The 12,276-nt window shown below is 32.9% G+C and overlaps 1 protein-coding gene across 1 annotated transcript; it reads left to right on the top strand.

Annotated features, from left to right (window-relative positions):
• The first annotated feature begins 9,285 nt into the window (after window positions 1-9,285).
• On the top strand, window positions 9,286-10,074 carry LOC107448290 (uncharacterized). The gene has a single exon (XM_016063433.2). It carries the CDS (start codon window positions 9,286-9,288, stop codon window positions 10,072-10,074), a length of 789 nt encoding a protein of 262 aa, XP_015918919.2.
• Window positions 10,075-12,276: the final 2,202 nt, after the last annotated feature.

Raw genomic sequence — 12,276 nt, 5'->3', positions numbered from 1 at the left:
TTTCTTTGGTCTTTATATTTTAATACAAATATAATTCCGATTATCAAACAGAATTTTTTTTTAGTAATTATTAAACTTTTATATACTTTTGCTTGTAATTAGAGCGTAAGAAAAATATATATATATATTAAAGGGACACCGGTGTACCATCTGCGTCAAAGAGTAAAATCGAAAGGATTTGGAGATACGTACATAAAATTCAGAATAATATTTTACAAATTATGTTTAAGTGTAATAGCTTTTTTTTCCTTAAAATTTTTATTATTATAATTATCTTGCATATTCTGTTAGTTCAGCAAAAATTAATTCCGACCAGTTTGACAACTATGTATAAGTTTAATATGACCGTAAAGGGTTAAAATATGTACTACCCGAATTTTTTCTTAAATATTACTTATACTTTGTGTATGTTTCAGTTCCAAAATATGTTCAATATATGTCAGTGATTAAAAATATTGTTTTATTTCAACATACATGTTTCTTCACCCTTTTATTCAAAGGAAATAATCGATTCTGGAGTTCAACTTAAATTCAATTCTTAGACCAGTAGGATCCATATGTAATTTCAAGAAAGAATCATGAAAAGAAGAATTAGAAAGATCCTTAATGTTAAAAATGCGTTCAACCCCTTCAGGACCAGTGGCTGGAGAATGAAGCTCTTTCCCGCAAGTAATTGCGTATTAAGTACAAGATGTTATACGACAGAATCGTAATGAGATCGAGAATGAAGAGTTTTCCGGCAAACTCAAAGTAAATGCGTACTAAGTACATATATACAGGGGCCGTTCAAAAAGTACGTACATCCCGAAGGGGGGGGAGGGGTTTCGCTATTTTGTACGGTTTTGTACGATGGGGAGGGGGGGTGGTATTATACAAAGTACGTACTCTATAAGCATACACCAAATTTAAATTTGACTTTTTCCTACACACTCCTTAAATGAATATTTAATTTTATTTAAAACAGAATTATTTTAATTTTTATGAAAAAGGGGGGTAGACTAATAAAATGTACGTACTCTAAGGGGGGGGAGTAAGACCATATGTACGGTAACGTACGAAGGGGGGGGGAGGGGTTTAAAATTTCTCCATTTTTGTGTACGTACTTTTTGAACGGCCCCTACAAGATGTTATACGAGATAATCGTATTGAGATCCCGTTCGTGTAATTTCAGAAAGGCTCGTTTCATATCTGATATCGTGGATCGTGGAGGGAGAATCGCGTGATCACATGTATGGGATCGTGATCTTGAAGGGGGTAAAATTAGTTTTTAGCTTTGCGAAAATAAAAAATATGATTCACAAATTTAATAAACATGAAACATTGGCTGGATATAACTGTTTTAATTCATTTTAGGTCTCCATCCACAAGTTGTGGGGGGAAAAAAGCTGATAAAGGGCTCTTGGCACAGACACAGGTCGGCAAGAGAGCATTTTGATCTCCAAGAACAAAACTTGATAAATTAAAATTCAATAAACTAAGCTTCCTAATATGGACGAAACTGAAGGGCTACTTAATATTTGTTGAGAAAAGATCATCTTCTACACAAAGAAAAGTGGATTGAATGCCTGTTACATTAGTCCCATGAATAGCGTGCCCCAACTTCTTGATTTATGTGAGTATTTATGCTGTTTCTAATGACTCCTGGATAAGAAAGTGCGCTTTTTTGTTCAACCAGAGAGCACCACTAGGGTGAAAGTACGTCTTAGTTCAGAGACCCATGGATAGATGACAACACCATTCATTCGTGAGGCCACTTCCTCAGTTTAGACATAGATCTAAAGGGAAAGGAAAATTTCCCCAGATTCCTGTACCCATGGCACTGTTCAACGATCGACCTAATGCTCACGTATATCACATGTACTCGGTGCGTCTTAAGGAAGTTGGGAATCGAGCCCCGGCCCTTCCGGACCGGAGACCGATTCTCTAACCACTGGCAACCACGGCCTATATTTATGCTTGTATACCCTGCTTAGCTTTTCACACTGATGATTTTCAGAGATTTGGTACTTAAGTTAAATTTCTTTTCATATAGTTCGAAATATATGTACATGATAACATTTAGGCAGGTTCATTAGTTCTTTTTATTTTGTTACATTATTTTAACTTATCTTTTATCTAATCATCTATAAGACTGTCAAGTATAAAATTTGCAGAAAAAAAAGTTTGTCGATATTTTACAGATATAAGGAACTATTTCAGTCATCAATATGTGCTCTTATCTATGTCAGCAACAGGTTCTTCAAACAAGTGAGATAAAACCCTTTCGGTCAATGAATTCCTGGGGTCAATTTTGCTGCATTTGTTTTCGATAACAAAGTTGTCCAAATTTGGAAAGAAGTGAGGACTAGGTTTAGTGAGTATGGAAGATGATGTAGAAGTTCCGATTCCTGTATTTTTGCCCGTGTGGTTTGACAATGCCATGTAATAAGACAGGAAACGATCTGTTGATTAATATCTTTAGTTTTTGCATTTTTTGTGTAATTAATTGCAGTATAAGTCTATTGTGATCGATGAGCCAGGTTTTATAAAACCATAATGAATTACAGCTGCGCTAGAGCACCTAAAACTCACCATCAGCTTTTTTTTTTTTTTTTTTTTTTTTTTTTTTTTTTTTTTTTTTTTTTTTTTTTTTTTNTTTTTTTTTTTTTTTTTTTGTAAATATTACGTTTTGGAGTGTTTTATAGTGATTCATCCTTGTTTTACTAACACTTAGACATCCCGTTCTGCTTCCAATAAAATTAATTTTAAAAAATTGTTTTAATATTCGTAGAACTTATGCTAATTTCTTTAACAAGTGAGATATGTAACTTTTCAACAAGAGAAAAAGAACTGTAAACTATTAAGCCAAAATCAAATAATAAGCTATTAAAATTAATATATACAGACAGGTGGTGTAAGAACGAAGTAAATTAGAAGATGAGAACCGACCTGCATTTAGTGAAAAAAAAGCGTGGAAAATGAAAAGTCCTACCAATGAGTATCACTACCATATAATTCAGTGTTAATTTATAACTGAATGAGAAAAAAAAGTTAGCTAATTGAAAGCTAATAGTTAATCAAAATTATAAAGTTTTGTTAAAACGGAACATTAAGTGGACTGACATCAATTATTGTATAAGATAAATTAGTCTGCAATGCTAAAAAATAATTTTATGAGATCAATTAAATATAAAAATCATTTTTGTGAACCTATAAGTATTTTTAGGCTGTTAAAAAGTTTAAAGGTATTATTTATTCTCAACAATTAGGGTCGGTCTTATTATTCGCTTGTCAAAGTTATTTAAATATATATTTTAATTTATTCTTAGTTTCGTAATGCACAGACACACGGACATATAGATATATATACCTACCAGAGGCGTATCTATGGAAAGAAGCGCCTATGGCAAACCTCTTACTGGCGCCCTTACTAAAATATAAAAATTCTTTTTTTTTTTATCCAATTCAAAATAAAAGCATTGTTTGAAGTATTTAACTCTTTTGACAATATCACAAAAAGATTGAATTGAATTTTTTTAAAAAAAAAATTGATAAATAAATAAATATTAAATATAACAATAAAATTATCTCTTTTTAATTGTTATGCATTCACGTGTATTCGAAATCCTCATCGGTAAGAAATTAAAATACCTTTTTTATCATATTTATAGAAGATTCTATTGCGTTTTTTCAATTGTCAATAAAAATTCTAAGAAGTTGTTTAATTAAGCACAATTATATTTTAAAGTTTTACANTTGTTGAGAAGCAATGATAAGCTACATTTTCGAAAATTTTAAATGCATTTGAAATTATATATGTGGTTAAAAGACTTTTAGTAAAAGGACTTTGATGAAAATTTAATGGGAATTATTTAGGAAATTTTCTAAAATTAAAAATATTTTATTGGAATGTATCAAAAAGTTAGCAACGAGAGTAATAATTATTAAAAATTAAGCATTATTCTTTAAATTATGATTTTATAATTAAAATTTTGTTTTGGCCGAAATCGTCGTAAATATAACAGCAGAAAGGACAAAGATATTTTTTTCAGTTACTTATTTTAGTATTTAACGTGAATGTATTCATGAACAATTACAAATTATATTTAACCTGAATTGTTTGACGCTTGTCACCTACTTTGTTTTACAATTAACGGTTCCCTTTCATACTTCACTCTCCCAGTGACAAAAAGAGTCCCTCAAAAGACGATGTCTTCTTTTCGAGCCCACATGAAATGGTTAAATGGTTGTATACTTGATTTTAATTCCCCCTCTAACTAACTCTCTCTCTCTGTTATATATATATATATATAAATTTAAAAAAAAAACACTTAATAAAATTTTTAAGTTAAAAAATCGTTGATGTTGATCGATTTTGCGCCTTTTTGAAATAATGCGCCTATGGCATTCGCCATACTTGCCATACCCTAGATACGCCACTGATACCTACCTTTGAAAAATATCTCATTTATGCCTCAAAAATACCTCAATTTTTACGTAAAGTCTTAATGATATGTTACAATGTTACACAGATAAGTTAGGCCTAGCTAACCCTGAAAGCTATGTTACACCGCTAGGCTAGGCTTAAGTAGACTTTAATTGTATGTTACACGCCCTATTGGGCTTAGCTGGGCCTTAATTATATATTTTCTATCAAATTAGTCTCAGTTAGGCCTAATGATATGTTATACTCCTCAAATAGGCCTAAATGATATACGTTGCCTAATGGCCTAACGTTAGGCCTAATTAAGCCTGAATGCTATATAACACCGCTAAGTTAGGCTTAAGTAGACTTTAATGGTATGTTACACCACTCCATTAGGCTTAGCTAGGCTCTAACGGTATACTCTAGTAAATTAGGCTTGCTTAACTAAGCCTTAATGATATGTTACACTGAAAAGTTAGACCTAGCTAAGCCTAAATGCCCTACACAGACAAGTAAGGCCGAGTTAAGCCTGAATAATATGCAACACCACTAGGTTAGTCTTAAGTAGACTTTAATGGTATGTTACATCACTCCATTAGGCTTGGCTAGGTCTTAATTAAACACTCGATCAATTTATGCTTAACTAGGCCTGATTGCTATGTTACATACACAAGCTAGGCCTAGCTGAGCCTGAATGCCATTTAACATTGCTAGGCTTGTTGTTGTTGTTCATTTACGTCGCACTAGAGCTGCACAATGGGCTATTGGCGACGGTCTGGGAAACATCCGTGGAGGATGATCCGAAGACATGCCATCACAATTTTGATCCTCTGCAGAGGGGATGGCACCCCCGCTACGGTAGCCCGACGATCTGCACGCGAACGCTAGGCTTGGCTTAAGTAGACTTAAGTGGTATGTTAAACCACCCCATTAAGCTTAGCTTTTCTTTAATTACATATTTTCTATCATATTAGGCTTAGGTAGTGTTGAGGATTTATAATACCAGATGGCGCTGAGCGCAAACAATTTTTTTATTATTTTTTCTTAGTTTCAGTTTAGATTCAACCCACTGAACCACAATGAAATAAAATAATTTGAATCATTACAATTTGTGTAATTATTGTTGAATTCGAGTTATGGTGCTACACCGGCCGAAAAATAGGCCACCTGCATGAAATGTAAGTTAACATTTGTTTTGTTTTGGTCTCCCTTAAGTCGGTAATTTATTTTGATATTTTATTAATTAATTGTATTGTATTTATTAATTGTATTGTATTTATTATATTAACGTGCGAGCTGTTTATAATGGATGATTTATGGAAATGGAATGGATGGAAAAATTAAAGTCCAAAAGAGCTGTAATCAGACATCTGATTACAAAATTAATAAATAAAATTGGCAAATTGTTATTAGAAATACATCCTGATGATACTTTGTTTGATTATCTTAATCAGTTAAATGAAAAAAACGAAGCTTTAAAGGCTCTTGATTTGAAAATTGAAAATTATTTTGAAAACAGCGAGGAATTTGAAAGTGAAATCATACAAAGTCAAGAGTATCAAGATCGAGTAGTGGCTTATAAAGGCAAAATTGAAAGATATTTACTGAAATGCCAGACTACAAGACAGGAAGTAACGGTTAATAGTGGTAACAATAATTTACAAGAAAATATAACTTATGGAAATATCTCGCACGTTGCTAACGTTAAATTACCTAAATTGGAGATAAACAAGTTTTTTTGGTGATGCCTGTGAGTGGCACAGTTTTTGGAATAGCTATAACATAGCTAAACATAGTAATGAGAGTCTTAAAAAAATTGATATGGTAATGTAAAGAAGTTGGTTAGAATTTTATTTGACTCTGGTAGCCATCGCAGTTTTTTGAAACGTGATATTTGTAATGAGTTGAACCTCAGGACCATTAAAACTGAACGGTTGCATGTTTTCGGTTTTGGAGAAAAAATTTCCAAGGGGTGTTCTTATGATTTAGTGAAAGTGAATCTTCAGAACAAAAACGATAAAAAATTAAATGTGTGCATTGAAGCATTTGTAGTAGAAAAAATAACGTGTGGGAAAATAGCCGCACCCCATGAGAGAATTAAACAATTAGCAAGGAAAAATAATATTTTTCTTTCGGATACCGGAGAAATTGCTGATATAGACATTTTGATCGGCGCCGATTTCCTACATGACGTAATCTTTGATACGTCTTTGAGGCTGGGAAAAGGGCTCGTTGCAACCGATAGTTTATTTGGTTTTGTGGTTCAAGGGAGATTCATGAATAATTGCCAATTAAGTAGGATTGTAAACAATACTATAATATCTGATGTTGATTATTCTTTGTTTTGGAACCTTGAAGGATTAGGAATAAATACTATGAACGAAGAAAATGTTGATAATAAAAGTGAATTGTTAAAAGGTTTTAATTCTGATTTGCATTTTGAAAATAATAGGTATAGTGTGCGACTTCTCTGGAGACCAAATACAAAACATTTGTTAAATGATAACTTTGAGCTGGCTTCAGAGAGGTTTGACAAATTAAAAAGGAGATTTAAAAATGATAAATCCTTGTTTGAAGAATATAAAAAAAATTATAAAAACTTACGAAAATGAAGGGATAATTGAGAAAGTTAAAAACACTGATCCCCAAAATTATAAACAATGTTATTTACCACATAGGGCGGTTACAAGAAACGATAAACTAACTAGCAAATTAAGGATTGTATTTGACGGTTCCGCGCATAAAAAATATGAATTGTCTCTTAACGATTATTTGTATATTGGGCCAAATTTATACCCAGATATATATGAACTTATGCTAGCGTTTCGGGAAAACAAGATTGCTTTTATAGGGGACGTTCAACAAGCTTTCTTACAAATAGGGATTAATGTAGAAGATCGAGATGCCACAAGATTTCTTTGGTCAGATGACCCCGATAATGATTCGTCTACACTACAGTAATTTATAGATTTTGCCGCGTACTATTTGGTATCAACTGTAGCCCTTTTCTCTTAGCGGCTACTATTAAAGAGCATATTAAAAAGTTTGCAAAATCAAAGCCTCTTGCGTATGAATTACTAAATGAAAGGGTATATGTCGATGACGTCATAGGGGGAAGTGACAGTACAGATACAGCATTTCAAATAAGTTCTGATTGTGTTGAAATATTTCGGGATTCGGGCATGGTATTGAGAAAGTTTCAAACAAATGATAAAAAATTACGTGAATTATGGAAGAATGCAGGTATAGATGTTCAGAATGAAAAGGAATCGTTAGGTCAATCAGGCTTTCCATTTAAAGTTTTGGGAGTTTGTTGGGATCCTAAAAGAGATTTATTTTACTTTGAGTTCAAATATCTGTTAAAATTGATAGACACAGGGCAAATAACAAAACGATTTATTTTGAAAATCATTGGGCGTATTTTTGATCCAGTAGGATTTTTGGGATCCTTTACAATGCTTCTAAAATCTCTAGTTCAAAGCATTTGGAAAAGCGGATTGGAGTGGGATCAAGAGCTACCCTTAGATATGGAAAATCAGTGGCGCGAAATATGTAAACAATTCGGTGAACTTAATGATTTGAAAATACCGCGTTATTATTTTTTCGAAGCAGGTAACAAAGAAATTATAAGTTCACAGTTACATATCTTCTCTGACGCCAGCTTAAAGGGTTATGGTACAGTTGCATATATCAGATCAGAAACTACTAATGATGGGCATATTTCTACATGATTTGTTTCAGCTAAAAGTAGAATTGCGCCCCTCAAAATGATTACATTACCACGACTTGAGCTATTAGGTGCCCTCCTCTCTACTAGATTATTTCGAACTATTACTAGAGCCATAAAAATTCCGTGTGGCAGTTTCTTTTGGTGCGATTCCTCTATTGTGTGTTGTTGGGTAAAAACTCCTGCCATTCGTTTTAAACAATTTGTGCGTCACCGATTGGAAGAAATTCAAGAGATTACTCAACCTAAGGACTGGTTCCACTGCCGATCTTATTAGTAGAGGTGCTTCCATGAGTATATTGAAGAATTCCGACATTTGGTGGAAGGGTCCACCTTGGTTGTCCCTTCCGACCGAAATGTGGCCAGAACTGAAACTCTTCAAAGAAAATGATGAACACATTGAGTATCGTAAAAATGAAATCACCGTTATGAAATGTGTAGATGGTGAAGAACTTGAGTTGATAAATATCGCTAACTTTAGCAACCTCGAAAAAAGTTGTTAGAATCATAGCGTGGGTAAAGCGATATTTGAACTGTTTAAAGAAAGTTAAACCAATATGGACACTTTGACTGCAGAAGAGCTCCGAAATTCTGAAGATATACTAGTAAAGCTTACTCAAGCAAAATTCTTTGAAAGTGAGATACGAGCTCTCCAATCTAGTTTGCTTATTCCAGCTTCTTCTATTTTCATTTTAGCTCCTTATCTTGATGAAAAAGGTATCCTGAGAATCACAGGAAGATTGGACGAAGGAGATTATTCTTTTGATGAGAAAAAGCCTATAATCATACCAAGACAGTCTAAATTTGCAGAGTTGCTTGTCAAGCGAGAACACGAAAATGTATTTCATTCTGGAGTAGAGAGCACTCTAGTAGAAATTAGGAGAAGATTTTGGGTGCCTAAAGGAAGACAATTAGTATAAAAGGTTGTCTCAAAATGTTTGATTTGTCGCAGATATACAGCCAAGCCTTCTACCCAAATGACTGGACAGCTTCCAAAAGATCGAATTAGTGAAACTCCTGCTTTTACCGTATGCGGAATTGATTTTGCCGGATCAATCTACATCAAGGGTGAAAATGGAATAGAGAAATCATATATATAGCCTTGTTCACATGTGCAGTCACGAGAGCAATACATCTTGAATTAGTCACAGACATGTCTACTTCAACTTTTCTGCTCGCATTCAGAAGATTTCTCTCTAGAAGAGGTGGTTGTCATACAATCTACTCCGACAACGCCAAGACTTTTAAATGTACCGATAAAGAGCTTCATAGACTATTTGATATTTTGGAAAATTCAGAATTTAAAAACTTTCTTGCTGCTAAAAGAATATCCTGGAAATTCATCGTCCAACTTGCCCCTTGGTGGGGAGGATTTTATGAAAGATTGGTAAAAAGTGTCAAAGAGCCTCTAAAGAAAATACTTCGAAAAGCTCTTTTAAATTTTGAAGAGATGACCACTATATTGACTAAAATCGAAACCATCGTTAATCTTCGACCCTTGTCCTACGTCACTGACGAAATTGGTGAACCGGAAATTCTTACCCCATCACAATTTTTAACCCCTGGTAAAGAAAAGGCAGAGTATCCAGCCCATTTCATAGAAACCATCCATAGAGAATCCACCAAAAAGATTCTTATAAAAAGAAAAGAATACCAAGCTACATTATTGGCTAATTTATGGAAGCGCTGGGGGGAGCGCTATTTGTTTAATTTGAGATCTGCATACAATTTTACTTCTCCTAACCTAACAAAATGTTTGAAAGTGGGAGATGTGGTTTTGATGAAGGGCACCACAAAATCAAAACTATTATGGGACATAGGTATTATAACAAAAGTATTTCAAGGGCGTGATGGACTTGTAAGATCTTGCCTTATTCGCAAATTCAACGGCGAATATAAACGCCCAGTACAACTTATTTATCCTTTAGAACTCAATGACTGAAATGAACAATGATAAACTTTAATAGTTTATGTTTTTTTTAAATTTTCTTTCAAGTGAATATTTGCATCTCATTTCAAATTTATTTGCATTTAAATGTTATTGTTTTTAATATGTTTAAGTTATTTTTGTCTAATTTTTATGTTTAAAATTTTAGTGAACTCAGAGGAGTTCAAGTGGGGAGTGTTGAGGATTTATAATACCAGATGGCGCTGAGCGCAAACAATTTTTATTATTTTTTTTCTAAGTTTCTGTTTAGATTCAACTCACTGAACCACAATGAAATAAAATAATTTGAATCATTACAATTTGTGTAATTATTGTTGAATTCGAGTTAGGTAGGAATGGATTATATATGGCTTAACTAGGTCTTAATGTGTTACTCTCCCTCAATAGGTCAAAACGAAATGTTACACTGACAAGTTAGGTCCAGGCTAACCTGAATGATATGCAACACAGCTTGGTTAGGCTTAAGTAGATTTTACTGGCATGTTTAATGCGCCAACATGTTAAGCTTCGCTAGACCTTAATAATATATTGCACCACTAATTTAGGCTTAGCTAGCTAGGCTTAATGGTATGTTACACCACTGTTAGGCCTCGCTAAGCCTTAGTGATGTTACACTGAAAAATCAGACCCTTGGATCAAGCACGTAGGTATAGTTTTTTTTATGGGGGGTGTTTTGTGATTGAGGAATTTATTAACTAGAAGTAATTTAATTAAACCAGTTACATACATACAAGTAATCTCATTTCGGTTAATTTTGATAAAATAATCTAATATAGAAATTTTCACCGTAAGCTTCATTTAAAACTAAAAATCACAACCAGTGATCTAAATGAGATCAAAATAAAGGCAAGACATAAACGTCGTTGATCGCTTCCCTTCGATTGGGAGATAAGAGAAATTCAAATAAAAGAACATTAAAACAAAACCACCGTTATTGTCAAAAATTCACGTATAAAATATCAATAAAAATTCATCTGTTCACCGCAAATTATAATATGTGCAGCCAAAATAATATATAAAAAAATGAATTCTTTACGAAGTAGAATATATGGGTAATTTTCAGAAAATACGACACATAGGAAATTTTTTTTTTTTATTTTTAACCCTTTGGATTGGATTACTATATTTTTTTTTAAAAAAATACTAGTTTATTAAGGTAACTCTAATTAATACCTTATAGAGAGCAATGTACAATAGTTAGCAAGCATTTAGCAGTTTGCAATTATTCCTTGGCTTCAAGTGCCAGAAAAATTACAATTTGTAATTTTATAGCTTTTACTTCCATGTTCCATTTCATTTTTAGTTGGTCTTTGTGCTATTAATCACAAGACTATATTAAACAGCTCAGATTGAATAATATAGTTTATATTAATTATTTAGAGAACGCAGGAAAATGACAATGTGTAAAATCATTCCAAAAAGCTAATAATAATGGCGTTAAACAAACTTTAAAAAAAATTGTCATTTTATTCTATATCCGCACGGATTTGTACCGCCACCTAGTATAACTTGCAACACTGAGAAAAAAAGTGTGTGTGGAAGCAGAGCTGTAACGAGCTACAAAAAAGCTATCTTCCAAATAATAAGAAATAAATATTGTGCATAAAATTACAGTCCACTTCTTTCTTTTATTGAGCGAGCTTTTATTTACCTGAGCGTCGACATGAGTGGTCCGCTCACCAGAAGGAACAATCAGTAAAATTAAAATAATTAACAAAAAGAGTTTCGTTTCGAGTTCCAAGAGATAACCATTGTGGACAGTGTTTCGAGAAAACTGTGGATTCGTGCTTTCCCATTCAAAGTAGGATTGTTTTGATTTTTTAATAAAATACTTTAATTTACCATGTTTAAGAATTGTAAAAAAGATGATTTAAGGCTTATTGCCTGTGAACTAGATCTAGAGATTAGTGATGATATGACTGTGGTAAACTTAATTGATATAATTAAAAGTTGTGAAAAATATAAAACTGACTCTGAAATTGTTAGTGATCTTGTAAATTTAGTAGTAGAAGAGCGCAAGTCTGAAGAATCAAAACAATTAAAGTTAGAGAATTTAAAGCTCGAGAGAGCGAAAACTGAACTAGAAATTGCACGTATTCGTGCTGAGCCAAAGGAGCTCGAGAGAACAAAAACTGAATTAGAAATTGCACGCATTCGTTCTGAGCCGAAAGAGAATAATATAGAGCTAATTGAATC

This window comes from Parasteatoda tepidariorum, chromosome X2, assembly GCF_043381705.1.
Source record: "Parasteatoda tepidariorum isolate YZ-2023 chromosome X2, CAS_Ptep_4.0, whole genome shotgun sequence".
Lineage (NCBI taxonomy): Eukaryota > Metazoa > Arthropoda > Arachnida > Araneae > Theridiidae > Parasteatoda > Parasteatoda tepidariorum.
The sequence above is the reverse complement of the archived record's forward strand: the minus strand, read 5'-3'. Positions and strand labels throughout refer to the sequence as shown.